The following is a 19,844-nucleotide window of genomic DNA, read 5'->3' as shown; positions in this document are numbered from 1 at the left end:
CCAACCCAAGGAGTTTTATGAGACGGAAGTCACGCGACTCGTTAGTCAATGGGACAAATGTCTAAATGCTGATGGAGACTACTTTTAAACAAAGTACTCCGTTTGTCATATATTCGAATTGGCTCACTTTTATTTGACTCGCCCTCGTATATTTTGCAGAACGGCTTTATATAGGTGCTCTCTGTTGGGACAATAATTTCGGTGCAATTACTCACGATACACGACCGGTGACCGCTGCTCCTGCGTAATACAATGGAATAAATGTCAGCGTCATTGAGATTTTTCACTGGCCGTTGCATATGTACAAAAATATGAACAAGTGTCTTGAATGGCAAAGTTTCATTAACATATGTGTCCTCAACTTGTTCATTTCATGGCCTTTACATTTTTCATATCAGTGGCATGCACTGCATTGCTGGTTTCCAAATGATCTAGTTATAAAGTTCGCGTGATATTTTCTTTACTTATTAAATAGCCACACACATGGAAGCATTGATATCAGTTATTTTAAGCACAACTTTTGGCATATACGAGTACATTTTTTAATGAAAATATACATATCTTACTTGTTTTGACAGTGCGTAGCGTTCAAGAATTCGTTTGCAGCATCTTTGGCAATGGCAATGCAGTTATTATTAATGTAGTTAATCTCTCGACAAATTGTTTAAGAGGAAGCTTTAGCTCGGGCCCAACTTCTATGCGGCCTATTCAGTTACATGTAAAACGCAGAAACGCTTTTGCGAGATAACCCCTGGATCATTTTTAGGGAATTTGTTGCATTTGAGAGAGAAAGATAAATTCTAGTATCTGTTGGAAGGGAAATTTCGATTTAGGGCCTGAATTTTGTTTAAAATATTTTGAAAAATTCGACAGTGCAAAAAAGATAGAAGCACGACGTTTACTTTTCAAACTAATAGCTTTGCATCAAGAACAGATATCGCAGTTCTGTAATCGGAATCTATTATAAGTGTGAAAGCGGACGAATTTGGTATGTCAATTTGTATTTTATATGACTTGGTTACGTGGTGTACAAGGGTTCTGCAAAAGCCGTATTTCCATAATACAATTTTTTTGAGATTCATGTGTAACATATCAATTTTGTCCGCTATAGATGTACTATTAGATGCGATTCACAGAATTGTGAGATTATTTAGTTGTTGTGTTACAGAGTTTAAACGTGATAGTTTCAAAAGGATAGGAAGTTGGGAGAGTTGGTATGGTAACATGATCTTGGTTTGTAGCAAAATCTTTTTTAGTTGAGAGTTAGCGCTCATCCTGTCTGCTTTTAGTCTCTGTCTGTGTCACTTCGCGCTACAATCCAAGATCGTGATAGTTTCGTTTTCTGAAAATTGGCGATTTTTGCCCATTTCTAATAAAGAATTGGCAACCAAATAAAATATTCGAAACCAGAAGTCAGTACAATTCCAGTTTTTCTTTTAAATGCTACAAACCTCGTCAAATTTGGTGCAGTGGTTGCCGCGAAAAACGAATTCACCGTCTACATGTATTCAGATAGCAGCACCGGAGCTAAAGCTTCCTCTTACTGAGGAGGCCAAGCTACAACATGAGCCCCCCCGAACGAAATTTCTGGCTACGACACTGGCCAGCTCCACTGGTATCTGGTGTTTGCGACAGCAGAGCCACGCATATTCGCTGTCTCTTTTCAAACGTGCCTCTGACGTCTTGTTGCTTGCGCTTCCTTGAGAAAACGGACGGCACAGCTTCAGGCTTGAGGCGCTGCCTTTTGAATGAGATCCCGAGGCTTTGCGATCGCTCGCAATGGGCGGGAAGCAGGGAGGCAGGTAGGTGTGACGCGATATCCGGTTTTGCCGGAGCCGTCCGGGGACGCTGCTAGGTGCGGCGATTTGAGAAATATTCATTAAAGTTATTACTTTTCGCTCACTTCTGCTCAGAAAGAGTTGTTTTGGTCACTCTCGGTGCGATAGCTGTCACGGGAGCAAGAAAGTTCGGCGGCAAATTTTTTATGCTGTATCCCTTTAATGTGAAATGTCTCCAACGATTCACCTGCCATGGTGTCCCTGCTTTTTCCGCTTTTGCCAAAAAATCCGTATCTTGTCCAGTCGTGGCTCACACGGATGTAAATTGCAGTGCTTAGGCAAATGTGCTCCGTCTTTACTTTTTAGTGACAGCTCATGTTCTCGCGCATGCTCATTTACGCAACGCCCAGTCTGGCCGACATATGTCTTAACGCAAGGCAGCGGAAACTCATAGACGACTCTGAAAGCTGATTTTGTGTACAGCTTGGCATGTAGTTTACTACAACCGCGTTTCTTGCTCCCTTTAGCAAGAATGCGTGGACACAGCTGGGGGATCTTGCGTGGCGCAGAGAATACGACTGGCACCCGGGTCTGTCTGCAGCCTTCTTTAAGTTGCGGGTTACGCGGTGCATATAAGACCTCCGGCCTCACCGTCCTTTGCGCTTGCTCAGCCCTTCTCCTGTGTTCGTCGCTCTTGAATTTCTGGAGGAGCGACTCGGCAACGGCAGTAATGAACATGTGGGGAAACCCAGAGGAACACAGTCGAACCAATTGATCCTTAAAGCTTTCCTGCTTAGCGTGAGGGCATGACTGTACAAGAGCGGATTCAAGGCAAAGTTTAGCAATGGCTATCTTAACAGTCTTGGAATGTGCCGACTCATATGGCAGTAATTCCTCTGTTGTCCGAGGCGAATAAAGCCAGCGGGTGTGACCCGTCTGCAAGATGATGTTGATGTCTAAAAATTGCAAAGAATCGCAGGAGGGTATCTCGTGAGTAAAAACCATTCCCTTCCCGAGACGGCAAAAGGCCGCTAAATCTTTGTCAGCAATGGGCTGATATGAGACAATAGATTGTTGCTTTAAAAGAACTAAAAATCGTCAACATTTCTAAGAAGCTTCAAAAGCTCCCCCCCCCCCCCCCCATTTATATGCTGGTGCAAGGCAAGGTCAATAGCAGATAAAAACAATTTACAAAGCACAGGAGTAACACAGGAGCCAATATAAATGCCTCGTCTTTGTACATCAAATTGGTCATTAAATTTGATGAAGGTGACCTTAAGATAGAACTCGAAGAAGAGATAAAAGAGCGTCAACAGACACACCTGCAGCATTTTGGAGGGCAATAGCACCGCTCTCGTCGATGCAACTTCTGACACCGAAAAACAATTCATTGTGCGGGCCGGAATAAAACAAATCCTCAACGTCCACGGAAAACAGGTACCCTATTGATGGATTCGTCTCCAGAAAGTGCGTTACACATGAAGAATTCTCCGTCGCGAACGGGTCATCAGCAACAAGTGAATTAAGGTGCCTCATTAAAAACTGGCTAGTGACGTTCTGCCAAGTACCGCGTTCACTCACAATTGTTCTAAACGGAACCCCTGGTTTGTGCGTTTTAGCCATGATGAAAACGGAAAGGGCGTTGTTCTTACAAGTTCCAATGGAGCGTGCAAGTCTCGTCAGTTCCAAATTTTTGCACAGAGCTACTGCCTTGCATTTCACTCTTGTTTCGCTGGCTTATTTCCGGATGAAGTTCGTCTCCACCGCTTGTCTTGCCTTCAAGTTGTACATATCTGCGGCCATTACTATGAAGCCACCGCTTTTATCGGCCTGAGGTAGGCACAAGTTGTTGCGCTTGAAGCAGAGTTGAAGGAGTGTTTGTTCTTACACTGTGACGTTGCCGGGAGACCATACCGCCTCGAAGGTTTCCGTGACCCGCTGCAAGAGCTCGGTGCACTGAAGGACGTGACGGGTATTGGGCCCTTCCAAATGACGCATGTGTGGCTCATCAAGCTACGAGCGCCAGAGGTGAAGGAAGTGCTGGTTAACGCGGGTGGCCTGGAGGCAAAAGGTCGTGGACCCCGTACAGCGAGTCATCACACTCAAAGTGCACTGGGTTCCATTCCATGTTAGTGGGGAAAAATCGAAGAGAACTTTCGACCGCTGTGGCGAAGTGAAGAGGATTGAAAGGCGACAAAAAGGACATTCCACGTCCGCCGCCAAGGTCTGTGAGTGGTGGCGCTGGCTAACACTCCCAAGGTTCTACTAGGACACATAAATACCCAAGAAAGTGGATGGGGAAACGACGCCGCGGTAGCTCAATTGGTGTAGCATCGCACGCGAAATGCGAAGGTTGTGGGTTCGGTTCCCACCGGCGGCAAGTTGTTTTTTCATCCACTTTAATTTTTATTAATTTATCATTTCTTTATTTCACTTATTAGGCAGAAGTAATTTCCCCTATGTTGTCCTTGGTGTCAGTGTTTGTTGTCTTCTTATGATATCGCAGCATACTTGAAACTTGTGATGGAGATTTAAGGAAAGTCACTATGTTACAAATTGATCTAGAAAAGGCAATCGACAGAGTATGTAATGATCTCCTGTTCTCAATTCTTCGTTATCTCGGAGTTAGATCACGGATGACAGAGAGAGTTAAAATGACATACTAATTGTTACAACTAACATCATTATCAATCATGAGCTAATTGAAAGGATTGAAGTGCGTTCCTCTGTTCGTCGGGGGTGCCCCCTGTCACCTTTTTTGTTCGCAATATATCTAGAGGCTGCCTGTAAAAAATTATTTATAGTCCGGATGTGCATGGTTTCAGCCTAGAAGGGTGCGAAGTGCGTTTATTAGCTTACGCTGATGACGTTGTTGTTTCCTGCGCTGATAAGGAGAGTGTTCGAGCTGATATATGACAATTATGCGTGAGTTTTGTGACACGACGGACAGCAATATAAACCTTAATAAATGTGTCGGCTTGTGGCATGGCCGGTGGCAAACAGCGCCGCGTGTTTTTGAAAGTATGCAGCGGACGCTCACACCTGGGATTTATCTTGGTGTACCGTTAAGCCCACATCGAGACACCAAGGATATGTGGAATGGAAAAGTGCAGGAATGAAAAGCTCAAACTGATAGGTGGGACGGGCGTGACCTCCCCATATTCGCACGTGCGGCTATTTACAGAATCTTCTTGGTGAGCGAGCTGTGGTATCTTATGCAAGTCCTGAGCTGTTCCCGATTTAATTTGAGAAATTACATAGAGCATTCGCTGTATTTCTGTGGCAGTCAGTATATGAAAGAACAAGCATGGACAACTTGTTTCGCATGTTGGGTCAGGGGGGCTTGTCATTACCGAATTTATCATTAAAGCAACGACTTTCTAGATTTTTGTTCTTGCGAGACAAGACAAATCCTTTCTTGCGAACAGTTATTCAAGTCCGATTGAGCAATGTCTTACCTTTGTTGTGTCTGCGATGGAGGGTGGGTGTTACGCAACGAGTAAATTTCTACGTGAGGTGGTCGTGGCATTTAGATTGTTAAATCACCACTTTTCCATACAATATTTGGCCACAGTGACACGTAAGCGTATAAGCACGGATTTCATAGACATTATGTTCCCAGAACCGTTGCATCGAATAATGTACCGCGAAGGCTAGGGGAAAGGTGTGCTAAAACGTGTGAAACGAATCATGGTACCAGGGGGAGTGAAAAGATTCTTTTTTAAACTACACACTAAAGCCTTACCTGTGAAAACATGCCTAAAAGAAAAAGAGAAGTATATACTGTGGGATGCAAAGTGTTTAATTTGCAAGAAAGCAGAATCTATAGAACACGTGTTTTTGGAGTGTTCCAGTGCGGTATTCTTTTGGCTATTATGCAAAGAACTATAAAAAAGAATTACCGCTAACACCACATTGTATTCCTTACTCTGCTACGGGGCAAGGCAGGATACATTATGGCATGTTCATGCTTCTCGGCCCTCACAGAATTTGAAGAAACCGCATGGCTGTAAGGAATTGTGATATAAATCTGAGAACTGTAAATTCTCACGTTACTAAAAATGTGAATAAACTAGGTGAAGCGTTTCAAAAATTAGCGCATGACGATGAACCGTTGTTATTGATGGATTATCTTGTCAAAATGAAAGTTTTGTCATCTCAATCGCAAGCTCAAAGAGCAGTGGTGGGAAATGGAATATTGTGCGCTGGTGGGAGCAGTGTCTATTGATGTACTTGATGAATCTCTGGAAATAAAAAAATGCGCCCGTGGCGTAATGGTTTGAGTGTCAGGATTTTGAGCTAGAGGGCCTGTGTTCGAATTCTGCCGGCGGATGATTTTAATAATGTTCATTTAATGATCTGTTACACAGTACTGTGTTGAAAATGACGAAATTATGAAGTCGAAGAGACGTTTAGGGTGGTAGGCCACACATAAATAATGTTCTGTAAATCAGGAGCCAGGATTAAAATAACTTTCTTTTTCTGCATAAGCATGTCTTGACTAGCTTATTCAACTACCTAAGGTGCAGGAAATGGTTCATTTTATTTTTTGGCAAGTAATATTTCTTTAATATGTGGTAAAAGTGCTAGTCGCACCAGCAATTATAAGTAACTAATCTATTGCTGAATTGAGTAAAGCTTTGATATTTGTGTAGCTAAGTGGGAGACCTGTGCAGTCGGACGAATGCAATGTGATAAATATTAATAAATAGATTGTTCGAAGAACTAAGCAAAGCGAAAAAAATGCCAATTTTGACCAAGTTTATTTGCAAAATGAGCTGTAAATGCAAAAATATTGCATCAATTTCTTTTGTTCTAGTTCTTTTCACAGATCTCTTGTGAGGAATGAGTACGTAACATTTAGTATCAATATCTTCATTAAAGAAAACTATCAAAGTTTGCGTAACATGAGGTGGAGCAAAAAAATTGTTTTCAGAAAAACGTTAACAAATCTTCAAACCATGTGAAAGACTTCAAAGCTACACCAAGGCCTGGAATGCAGCAGCTTCATAGCTGGAGCCCCCATGAGATGCACTAAAGTCTCATTTTGTTCGTGCGGCTGTTCGGCGACAACACAAAATGAAAAACAAAATGTTTTGAAAAACATTTATATAAAAGAAGTACTGAATTTAGGTTTCGCAATACGAGGGCATATGTTGGAAACTCACTTTAACTCTGATACTAATGATGACAGGAAGATGATTTTTTGCAACATGTTTCTGAATATTTGGACATACATAAAATGTAAAACAACGACAAAGATCAATTTTGTGAAAGAGGGTTGGCTTTGGCTGTGGCCTACCCCCTTAAAGCCAAAAGGACGAAGTTTAGGCAAATCCACGTACTGTGGCCATCATTAATCCCATGCTGGCTGAACTGCCCCAATTGCAGCTGCCCCAGGCACTAGCGTTAGAGTTCCCTCTGGTAATTGTTGTATGGAGCTATGCATTCGGTGGTTCCTTAGCTTTCGTCTTCTTAAGCCAGGTGTCAGCACATGCCTTATTGGTTTGGTTGGCCTCCTCACAGAAGGCGCGGGAGTCTTGAGGCACGGACATAGAAAACGGTATGGGAGGGTAGGCATATGCAGCTCCGCTGTAAAAGAGACGGGACATGTGCCCCGACTACAGCTGAGCGCTTAGTGGAAAAAAATCGACGGTACACAAGCGACATCCAACGGCACTGACTATGCGCGACTCGGACGTCATGGCAAAAAAAATTTCGGCAGAACTCATCTCACAATGACTATCGACGGTGATGCTATTAGCATTGAAGCAATCTAGCGACACGACGTATTGCCCCCACAAAACGCGTCACGTATGAGGCGTGTACTTCAGCAGGACTACTTTCTTGCGCTTCCCTCTGGACATGCTGCGCCCTCTAGTGTTGCCGCAGCGAAGCTTGTGCGAAGTAATTTGAATGGCCTCCGAGATGGCACGGTTGGCGTGCCAGTGCGTATGGGCCCTGCACCACTGCTGGGCTCCTTTGTCGCGCTTCTTTATCGACACGCCGCGAAGCCTGCGCGCGTTTTCAAAGACGCGAGTAATTAATAGTAACCGCAACCAAACGGCAAAGAAAATAGGTGGAACTTTAACGAGAACATCGCTAGCGCGTCAGCTGTTCCTCCGTAGTACTGCATGATAGTTAACTTATGCTGTTAGCTGCTTAAAAATTGAGCTGGTTCTGACTGTTCGCTTTCATCTAACATGTAAGGTAGCGTTCTGCATGTAAGGCAGATGGGAATGAAGGGGACGTCCGGAAGGCGCATGCGCGCTTTCTGTGGATGATGTATCTTAAGATTTTCCAGTAAACTCGCAGTTGTAGTCGGCGCATGTCTCCTTTCTCCGCCTTGTGCCTCGATCGTTTTAAGCGTCCTTTTAAAACACCACCAATTCGCCCGGTTTTCTACCGTTATCCACTATCAGGAACATTCGCTTACCTTAGCTCGTACAAAAGTTTGCGCGCCACGCCGACTATGAGGGTAGTGAAGTCGGTGTGTGAATTTTGGTGGTCACAGCAGGGAGTACTGAAGCGAACCAGGACGACGCTATATGTGCATCGAAACAAGGTTGTTCTTGAGAGGATGGCAGTGCCCGTACGATCATCTGCTGTCGTCGCAGTAAACGAGTTGAGCGCCAGAAGAACGAATGAAATATGCTGATTATGTTCTGCGGTATCGCGCATGGTGCAGGAAGCTATAAAAAACAAAATCCACATGGAGGGAATTCATCTCTGCGAAGCATTGGTGCATCGTGGTAGAAACGAGCCTCGCGTCTTGCATTCACCGTGAAGTAAGTGTGGCATAATTCTCGCGTGGTTCTTGTCCTGTCGTCTGCGCTGCTCGTCATAATAATCACGAACCAACTAGCTGCACTGCCGTGCCGTTAGGCTGCGTAGGTAGACGATAGCTTACCATAGCTGTATGCCTGCAGCTGCTTGTTGCTTGACCACGTAAATGATGGCTAGGATCGTAGTGGTTGCTACAAAAGTAGAGCAATATTGTCACAGGCAGCAGAAACTCCGTACGAAATAAATCACACCAAAACTAGCCCTAATCATTTTAACCCTAGTGCTTGCGGTGCTATTGTGAACAACCATGCTGAACGCAGCGAAAAGTCTAAAGCACCGTTCGGGAACAGCTTAGGACAATGTGTTGAAAGGAAATTTGCTGCATCATAATATTGTCTTGTGCAGCTCTTCTGTTGACGGAAAACAACAGTTGCTCTAAGATGACGTCACTACTGAGACCCTCGCCGGAGTAGCTCACGAGTACGAGATGCGGAAATTCGGAGCAGGTTGGGCTCAAATTGATAAAACATGTCTCAGCTAACATTGATGTAAGTGGTATTGTAACACATCGAAGCTGACACGTGCACGCTAAGCTACAACGAAAAAACGGCAATTCTAAGTTAATAATAACCGAGTGACAATTTTGTTAGAGCCGCCAGAAAAGCGAATAACAAGCTTAGCCGCAGCCACTGAATGCACAAATGCTCACTGAGTCGCTCGGGCTTGCCGTCCCCCTTCTTGCGAGTCATGCAGTCACCGATGGCGGGGATGTTGCAGATGTCTTTGGCGCTGCACAAGCGCTTCCAGTTGAAGCCCGCGAAGAAAGGGTGCTCCTTGATCTCGGCGTACGTGGTCGAGCCGAGGCGCTCGACGGGGTTCTTCTTGAGCATCTTGAAGACCATGTCCTTGGCCTCCGGCGTGGCCGAGTGCGGGTGCTCCTCGACCTTGGGCCACCTGAGGGGCTGGTTGATGATCTTGTCCATCAGCTCCTCCTTAGTCTCCCCACGGAAGGGCACCCGGCCCGTCATCATCTTGTACATGGTGGCGCCCGCCGACCACCAGTCGCACGCGCGGCCGTACGGGCGCCGCTTGAGGATCTCGGGCGCCATGTAGGGCACGGTGCCCGCGGACTCCCCGTCGTGGAACTCGAACGCCGTCTTCGAGAAGTAGCCCCTGCAGACGCGCTTCGAGACTGCGCCGGGTTAAGACGCCGGCGTCTGCAGGCACTGATTTACGCCACCTTCTAGCTCGCGGCGGCTCGTGATAGCTACCCGGCTATGCGATGTGTCCGTTTGTACGCGTTTGGAAGCAAGCGGACCTGTCACGTGACACATTTTATTTATTTCGCCTGCAGTAAGCGGAAAAACACTAATGCATAATATACAGAAAGTTAGAAACTGTTTAATCGGTCGTTTTGCTAAGCGCTCTACAACTTTCTCATTTGAATTTCTTGCCTAACTTTGTATCTTCCGAAATTGGTTAATCTTGGCTAATTATGCAATTAAGCACAATGCAAAAAATAGTCTGACTTACTCCATACAATAGTCAGCAACATGCATTTGGTCGCGTCCTCTCAGAGTGCATCGGCATATTTCCAAACACTGGTTAAAGTTAGCTGGCACAACCTGTATAGGACGCCGCAGCGTGGACATCCTTGCCCCTGCTTTCGTCATGCTCCTTTATATACGCATTGCATTAGTCATTTCGATGCGTCTTTCATGTGTCATATTCAATGAAAGACAGATCGCTTAAATCAATCGCCGCTGGATTGCAAGCTCTTCCACTAATTTATTGTGCGCGGAAAAAGGAAGATTTGAAAATCGAGGCGCGGCAGTGTAACTCACTAATTTCCCTGCTTTTCTCTCTCCGTAGGGATTAGTGCGAAAGGGGGGAAAGGGGGTGTAAGTAATGTTGACGATTGATGTGAAAGTTATCATGACATACACAACTGGCTTAGGAAGGAAATTCTTGCAGTGGTACGGCGTGTTACTAGTGGTTCCGAAGATTTATTATTAAACTTTTAATGCTAATCTTGGCAAATACAACTTTTGGTTATACTATGTGACATGAGACGCCTGTCTTCTGTAATATGTCGCGATGATTCACGAAGTCTTCATTAATACTTCCTTAATTTTTCAATTGTTCATTCTGTATTTACCGGTTTTGGCGGGAGACTGGTATTTTCGTTCGGACGGTCTCACACATCTAAGGTGCTGAGACGACGAACAAGGCCGGTATAACGTAAAGCTATTCCAATTTGTTTTTATTCTAAATCCGCCATTATGCCTCGCTCATTGGCCCAAATTTTTCAGGTCGCGCCGATTTTGCCTGCCTGTCAAGCGATTTTATGACATCGCTTTGCTGCAGGAATGCTTAAGAACAGACACGTCAAAGTGATGTTTACGCACTAATTCTGCTTAATTATGCCGAACAAACCACGCAATATCTTGGAATAACTGGCGACTGCCCTGTTTTGTTTGGAATAGAAAATGGCTGCCCATTTGATAGCTTTGGCGGCACCGGATCGTCTGCTCGGGAGGAGGGAGCCCGAGGATGCGTTTGTCAAGCGAGAAGACCTGTTTCGGCAGCACTTTCGCCTGAAGAAAGAAACTATGGAGAACAACATGACTGCGTCCTCGGTTCCAGGAGGGACACATTGCCAAGGCCGGCGAGCACCTCCTCGGTGAGCAGCGGTAAAAATTTATACAGTTGCAATTCTGGCAGCATGCAGTAAAGTGTGCTCGCGCCGTAAGAGAATATTGAAGCCCGAACCCATTATGTTATAGTAGCTTGTTAGGTATAGGCGAGATGTAGAAATTTTTCAATGGTATCTGCGCGAAACAAAGTGACAACACACCTGCGCTGTACTTAAACTATTTTTTAATATTTATGTAAAGTTAGAAGTACAGCGAAAGTGTGTTGTCACGTTCTTTTTGACACTGATATTCATTTAAGAATGCAGACCACACAACTCACACAAAAACTGCCTTGCTGCAAACAGGGATGTTAATATGTCCTAGCTATTGTTATCTGTGATCACAGCTGCGTTAGGTGCTCAGCCTGTATATTCCTTTATTACAGCCTTTCTGTAGTAGGTGTATGTTACATGACCCATGCTTCACTCGCTGAACTTTGTGCATACGATTTAATGCCATTTTTTATGATCATGCAGGTGACAGCGGCTACCCCCTGGAACCATGGCTCCCGACTCCGGTCCCAGGCAATCCTCCCACGCGCATTGCAGAAGGCAGGTACAGCACACGCTGCCATGCGGTGCGTAATGGAGCGGTGCATGGGGATTCTGCAGAACCGCGCGCTGCACCTATGAACCGGACCGTGCAGCCAACATCGTTGGAGTGTGTGCAGTGGTGCACAATTTGTGCCTTGATGAAGGTGACGACGTGTTTCATGATGTCAGTGATGACAGCAGCAACAGTGACGATGACAGTGGCGACCCCTTGCACAGGGAGTGCTCCCAGTGAGGGCAGTGCGTATAATGTACTTGAAAGGCTGTGCTGCCCGGGACGATGTTTTTAGATCATTTGGCAGAAGTAGGCAGCAGCTCCAGCACTACCTTCGAAGTGCGAGAAAGCGGCGGCGCAGATAGCATCACCGACAGCAGCAATGAACATGAGCCTGACGCTGCAGGCAGATGTTTATTACTGCTGTTTATACGCGTAACAGAGAGAAGGAACCAATGTGAGAAGTATGTGGCATTAGTGGATAGCCTGCTGTTCTTTATCGAATCTGCTCAATCATAACCGGTGTTTTCATGTAGCCTGTGCCACTGAGCTGTCACTACTGGAGATGATTGCATTATTCCACCGTGACACTACATGAGAGCCTTTAATTTAGTAGCTGTGGATATAACATCTTGTCCTCATTAGCAGAATGTTGTAGCCACATCTCTGGGCAGTGGAGTTTGCCAACGTTTGTGTTGTCCACTTCTCTTGTGTCCATGTCTGCACGCCTTACCCCCTTTTTTGCGTCATGAATCTTGGTGCCCCCTTTCGCTGCTGGCATCACCGACACTGTCACCGCCACCTACACTGTGCATGGGAGAGTATTGGTCTTCGTCTCCTAGCTTCCTATTTGGGCTGCAGCAAAGCACAATACTTTTCGCTCCACCAGGTGTACTGTTCTCAGGCAACTTGTAGGTCCTGCGCAGTTTTGCCACACAGCCACCGCACACTTCCTTGTCAAAATGCCAAGTCATGCTGAAAACGATCGCCTGGCATGTCGAGCACATTATTCTCCCTTGGAAGAGTGTACATTTTTAAATAGTTGTAAAATTGAACGAACGCGGATGGTAAATATTCATTTGAAGTGCCAGTAACACTGTTGAAAATAATTTATTTATACCCCCCGTGTAAAGAAAAGAATCATCTTCAATGCCATATTTCATCAATGTAAATGACAACCATTTCGATGTATAGCTGTAAGTACACAGGGCATGATTTTATGGTGACAAAATACCAGTATTATATTCACTACATCGGACCCAATACATAGTTAATGGGCCGTTGGTACATATTAACTCACAGAAATATCTGACACGAACATAATGTTTTTAAGCTCATGCACCATTTATCATCATCCAGCAACTTCACAGCAAAAAAGATGTGGCTCGGTGTCTTATGCAATCAACACGTTTGTAGCACAAAATTTACGTTCAATGACAGGTGCCGTAATAAAATTACCATATAAAACATCAGTCACATGCGTTTAAAGAACGACGCAAGTGAGAAAATGCTTGGCACTTCGATGGCCTTTCATATAACAATGGCTGCAAGAGCAGCCTGGCAATGAATGTCAAAACAGTGGCCACATCGATGGCTACGATAACTATATCACAAACTGTGCTCAACTACAATGGGGACTGATTGTGTTGCTATCATCGGTAAGGACGCCGGAAATATTACAATAACTATCACAAGTAACAGGTGCTTGGTATTAAAGAAATTCCTAAATGGCCATTTGTGCCTTTCATAGGCACGTAAGATTTGATATTGCAAACATGACACATATAGCATAAAAATTCAAACAAGACATTTTAATGCCCGTTATCACAGCATTGTAGTTAAATGCATCTGCAACACATGTGTGTGAGACAATGTTGCAGTTGAAATAAAGTGATCACATAGTGTACACCTTCCTTGAAAAACAGTACATACTGAAACTTCGCAGAAACAGCAAACCGAAAGTACACAACACTTAACCAAAATGTAGAAAAAATGGACATATAATTTATACTCCCTCACTGGGACAAACTTGCACTGCAAGTAAAACTACGCATGAAAGAAAAAGAACTTGTAAAGAATTACAATGTAGCAACAGACATTTTTCGACCTTTTATGTTTTGCTGTTAGCCCAGCAATCAGATTGTGTAGCCGCTGTTTCCCTAGTGTACGGAAAACAGTCATATCATCCTTTAGTGCGACATAAAAAAAAAAACATGTACATTCGTGTTTCAAGTGACATCATAGCACTATCAGTTTTCGCTTCCATGGTCACGCATGACTTGCAAATCATTTCAGAAGGCTGGCTAGAACACGTCACAGCAGTTTTTGAAGACGTGTGAGCACCACCACCAAATGCCGCAGCGTCGATTTGAACGGAAAGATAGGCTACACTTGTAGCTGGTCGCACTAAAGGATGATATGGAGAGGGGAGGAAAGAAATATTCATGAAGTGCCTGCTGGGATTTATCGCTCATGGCCAACGCCGCCGACGCCGACACCGACACCGACGCCGACGACACCGGCTTTTCTGTGACACGAGCTCCTTAACGCTGTCGCGTTAAAAAGAAACGCTGTTCCTCATGGCCGAGGCGGCTCATGGAGGCCATGCGCCAAGGCAGCCAGGAGCTTGCCCAGGGTGGTCGCAATGAGGCCAGTGACCTCCCGCAAGCCCCGCATCTCCGCTTCCAGCTGTCGCTGCACCAAGCGGGAGGCCCTGAACTCTTCTACCAGCTGCTGATGATGCTGCGAAACAAATTCACTTACTGCAGCTACAGGTTATGCAATGTAAATGTTTGTTCCGCAATGTTTGCAAGGTTTATAGTTCCGGCAAGGTTGCTTTTGAAGGCAGCGATATCATATACATATGACGTGAGCAATGGCAGTGCAAACTGATATGATCTGTAATGCTAAAAACATATTAAAAGGTAGCAAATGATACCAAACCGCCTCTGCCTGTAAGAAGTCAGTGGTGGTGACTAGTTGAATCGACATACAAAAAATTATCACGCTGTGGTAGTACATACAAGCATGCAAATGTTTTCCAGGTTGCTGTGTGAGTTTGACAAAGCAGTTTAAGAAAATTTCAAAGGAGATATATAACGTGCACGAGCCAATGAGCCCAATGACTATAGGTGCCTCATGCATAATCTAGTTGTAACTTAAATTACCACGCACACTAATGCGCTCTTAAAGAATAACCTGTTTCAAGTGGTACGTACCTGCTTGTTTTGCTCCAGCAACATCTGATGAAAGCTGCCGTCCTCCGGGTTTGCCGCCTCAGCCCTTGCCGCGCGTACTCATCTGCTGCCCTGCAGGCCGCATCCTCTAGTGGCTGTTGCTGAGGTGGCCTGCAGGGATGCTGCCGAGTTGATGGTCCTTAAGAATAAGATCAATAAACAGGATAACAAATTTTTGCGCCGTCCTGCGTAGAGATGTTGCTGGTTCATTATCAGGTGGAAGCCCAGAAAAGTAATTCCAGCCACAAACCGTTGAGAAAATAAACACTAAATTTTGATAGGCAAAAGACACCAAAGCATTATAAAATGCTACACTGAGAGTAATTTCTACACGGTGACTTGTATGCTACAGAAGCTGCGTTACAAACAGTATTAATTGTCGAACAGAATATAGTTCCATTTTTGCGGTGAGATTTAGGCAGGCACTTTTTCTTTGCAGGTAAATAAGCTAATCACATAATTTCTGCTTAAAAGGTCTGAACAGACACTGCTTTGTTGCTTTGAGTTCGCGAAGTGCTAACGTGCTTTGCGTGCAGTGCCACTCGTTCCCGGCTCGGTGCCTACAGACAGCTGCTGCCGGTGGAGCTGGGATAACAAAGCGCAGTAGACATATTGCGATTGTTGATGAAGTTCCACCAACTATTTGCAGTCTATTTCACTCATATTTATTCAATTGGTGCAGAAAATTTTAATGCAGCATGTGAAATACTAGTGACTTAATGCTTTGGCTACTAGTTACTAATATATTTAGTGGCGAAGATGTTGTTGGCCGAGGTCAACCTAGAGGCAGTAAGGTTAAAAGCAGACAAATTCAGGCTGGTACTTGCAAACAAATATGCAACCTTACAACAGACAGATGATGATGACATGGAGCTAATGAATTAAACCGTAACTGGGAGGCAAGGAACCAAAGCAACCAGCATAGGCAAGCTCTCCCAAGTAACAAAGGACCTAATAGAGAAACGACAAAGAATGAAAGTGTCCAACTCCAGAGATAAGAGAGAATTCGCGGAACTGTCAAAACTGATCAACAAGGCGAAAATAAGTGATACTCGAAACTATGACGTGAGAAAAACTGAAGAAGCCGTAAAAAATGGACGCAGCCTGAAATCAGTGAGAAAGAAACTTGCCATAGGACAAACCAAGATGTATGCACTGAAAGATAAGCAGGGTAATATCATCAGAAATCTCGAAGATATAGTAAAAGAAGCGGAAGAATTCTATACTGACCTGTACAGTATCCAGAGGAGTCAGGATACCTTCATTAGAAACAGTAATGAACAGAATACAGAAACTCCTCCTATAACTAGTGATGACGTCAGAAGGGCCTTACAACACATGAAACGAGGAAGAGAGACAGGAGAAGATGGAATAACAGTCGGTTTAATCAAAGATGGAGGAGACATTGCGCTTGGAAAACTGGCGGCTCTTTATGCGAAGTGTCTATCGACTGCAAGGGTCCCAGAAAATTGGAAGAATGCAAATATTATACTAATCCACGAAAAAGGAGACGGTATAGAATTGAAAAGTTATAGACTCATTAGCATACTTCCAGTATTATATAAAATATTTACCAAAATAATCTCCAATTCAATAAGGGCAACACTAGACTTTAGTCAACCAAGGGAACAGGCTAGCTTCAGGAACGGATAGCCTACAATGGATCACATGCATGTCATTAATCAGGTTATCGAGAAATCCGCAGAGTACAATAAGCCTCTATATATGGCTTCCATAGATTACGAAAGGGCATTTGATTCAGTAAAGATACCAGCAGTCATAGCGACATTACGTAATCAAGGTGTATAGACGCTTACGTAAATACCTTGGAAAAATATCTACAGAGGTTCTACAGCTACCTTAATTCTACACAAGAAAAGCAGGAAGATACCTATAAAAAAGGGGACAGACAGGGAGACACAATCTCTTCAATGCTATTCACTGCGTGCTTGGAAGAAGCATTCAAGCTATTAAACTGGGAAGGCTTAGGAGTAAAGATCGACGGTGAATATCTCAGCAACCTTCGGTTTGCCGATGACATTGTTCTATTCAGCAACAATGCAGACGGGTTACAACATATGATTGACCTTAGCAGAGGGAGTGTAAGAGTAGGATTGAAGAATAATATGCAGAAGACAAAGATAATGATGAATACCCGAGCAAAGGAACAAGAGTTCAGGATCGCCAGTCAGTCTCTAGAGTCTGTGAAGGAGTACGTTTACCTAGCTCAATTAATCACAGGGAACACTGATAATGAGAAGAAAATTCATAGAAGAATGAAAATGGGTTGGATCGGCATACGGCAGCCATTGTGAGCTCCTGACTGGAAGCTTACCGTTATCATTGAAAAGGAAGGTGTACAATCAGTTCATTTTATCAGTGCTGACATATGGGGTAGAGACTTGGACACTCACAAAGAAGCTTGAAAACAAGTTAAGGACCGCACAAAAAGCAATGGAACGAAAATAGCTACGCATAAGGTTAAGAGACAGAAAGAAGTATAAAAAGAAGACGATAAAAGAATATAAAAGAAGAAGATAAAAAGAAGAAGAAGTAAAGAAGACAGAAAGAAGAGACAGTTTGGATCAGTGAGCAAACGGGTATAGACGATATTCTAATTGGCATCAAGAGAAAAAAATGGCGCTGGGCAGGTCACGTAATGCACCGGTTAGATAACCGTTGGGCCATTAGGGTTAGAGAATGGGTATCAAGACTAAGAGAAGGGAACCGCAGTCGAGGACGGCAGAAGAATAGGTGGAGCGGTGAAATTAGGAAATTCGCGGGCGCTAGTTGGAATCGGTTGGCGCAGGGCAGGGGTAACTGGAGATCGCAGGGAGAGGTCTTCTCCCTGCAGTGGACATGAAACAGGCTGATTATGATGATGGCGATGATGAGGAATGCTCTAGGAGCAACGAGTCATACAATCAATCACAAGGTGTTTCTTAACAGCATTGGTTTCATATTTTGTTAGTGATAGTGGGGCAGGATTTCCATTTCTGCAAAATACGCATATCATGTGCTGGCATGTGTGCTGAATTGCAAGAAAACAGACGTAAGCACACAACAGCAAAATGTTTACCAGCACCGAACGGTGTCCCTGCCCCAGATCCGTACACATAGCAACAAAAATTGCTACGCACCTCGGTGTCGTCTAATCGTCCCTGAGCGGAGGCTGGGCCTGTCCTTCCAAGAACTTGAAGCTCCCGGCCACCCGGCCCACCCCGCTTTCCACCTCCCGTTTTCCCGCAAATGCATTAACACCGTGAACTTATACGTTGCGAAGATTTTGCTAGCCGCGGGCTCACCTCTTCTCCGCCTCCACCTGTGCCGCGGTAGTCGTAACAAAGCCGCGCCCAATACAGGCGCCAGGGCCGGGCTGTTTTTACAGCCGGCCCCAGCGCGTTGAGCGCGGCAGCTACTTCGCCCCAAAGAGCTTTCTTTAGCAGCACTCACACTTGGCGAGAGGCTTGTGGCGCCTCTCGCCAAGTATGGATCATCATCATCATAATCATCATCATCATCATCATTATTATCATCATCGTTAGCCTGTTTTATGTCCACTGCAGAACGAAGGCCTCTCCCTCGGATCTCCAATTACCTCTGTCCTGCGCCAACCGATTCCAACTAGCGCCCGCGAATTTCCTAATTTCATCGCTCTACCTAGTCTTCTGTCGTCCTCGATTGCGTTTCCATTCTCTTGGTACACGTTCTGTAACCCTAATGGTCCAACCGTTATCTAACCTGAGCATTACATGACCTTTCTCTCTTGATGTCAATTAGAATATCGTCTATACCCGTTTGCTCTCTGATCCAAATTGATCTCTTTCTGTCTCTTAACGCTATGCCTAGGAATCTTCGTTCCATCGCTCTTTGCGTGGTCCTTAACTTGTTCTCAAGCTTCTTTGTCAGTCTCCAAGTCTCTGCCCCATATGTCAGCACTGGCAAAATGCCCTGATCGTACGCATTCCTTTTCAACGATAATGGTAAGCTTCCAGTCAAGAGCTGGCAATGTCGGCCGTATGTGACCAACCCATTTTTATTGTTCTATGAATTTCCTTCTCGTGATCAGGGTTCCCTGTGATTAATTGACCTCGGTAAACGTACTCCTTCACAGGCTCTAGAGGCAGACTGGCAATCCTGAACTCTTGTTCCTTTGCCCGGCTATTTATCATTATCTTTGTCTTATGCATATTGTCACGTGGTCGTGACGTCAAAGAACACAGTTGCAGTACTGTGAACGACAAAACTAACTTTTATTGGGCGAATCTGTGCCCACAAAACAGGCTACACTTATAGCACAACGATAGCGGCGAACACGCTCGGCGATCGTCGAAAATCTGCTCAGCGGGTCAAGCGCGTCGGCTTTTATACAGCAGTCGTCGAATGTTCCAGACTAATCGCTGGGACCCGCGCGTATTCCACAATGTTCTACGCCATTCGCGTCAGGCGATGAAATCAGATAACATAAGGTTCGGCGACAACAGACAGCCGGGTAGAATCATCGATAACTTTCCAGAAACGTCGGATACATGCAGGCGCGTCCGTCGCTGTGCGATTACAGTTGTTAAGCGGCGAAACGTGGTCGCCCGATAAAGATAAGTACACGTGTCAATATTGACCTTCAATCCCACTCTTACACTCTCTCTGTTAAGGTCCTCAATCATTTGTTGTAACTCGTCTGGATTGTTGCTGAATAGAACAATGTTATCGACAAACTGAAGGTTGCCGAGATATTCGCCGTCGATCTTTACTCCTAAGCATTTCCAGTTTAATAGCTTGAATGCTTGTTCCAAGTATATCTT

The 19,844-nt window shown here is 44.7% G+C and overlaps 1 protein-coding gene across 1 annotated transcript in view; it reads right to left on the bottom strand.

The window, feature by feature from the left end:
- LOC126527444 (probable serine/threonine-protein kinase DDB_G0280717) overlaps positions 1-19,844 on the bottom strand; it is a 141,859-nt gene that overhangs the window by 4,064 nt on the left and 117,951 nt on the right. Inside the window, exons 6-8 of the mRNA XM_050175277.2 lie at positions 9,274-9,756; positions 8,689-8,755; positions 7,277-7,370 (exon numbers count right to left, since the gene is read on the bottom strand). Of these exons, the coding sequence (XP_050031234.2) occupies positions 7,277-7,370; positions 8,689-8,755; positions 9,274-9,756 (644 nt within the window). The remainder of the gene's footprint in view (positions 1-7,276; positions 7,371-8,688; positions 8,756-9,273; positions 9,757-19,844) is intronic.

The sequence above is a fragment of the Dermacentor andersoni genome, chromosome 9 (genome assembly GCF_023375885.2).
Source record: "Dermacentor andersoni chromosome 9, qqDerAnde1_hic_scaffold, whole genome shotgun sequence".
NCBI lineage: Eukaryota > Metazoa > Arthropoda > Arachnida > Ixodida > Ixodidae > Dermacentor > Dermacentor andersoni.
Note: the sequence above shows the minus strand (reverse complement) of the source record. Positions and strands in the feature narration are given on the sequence as shown.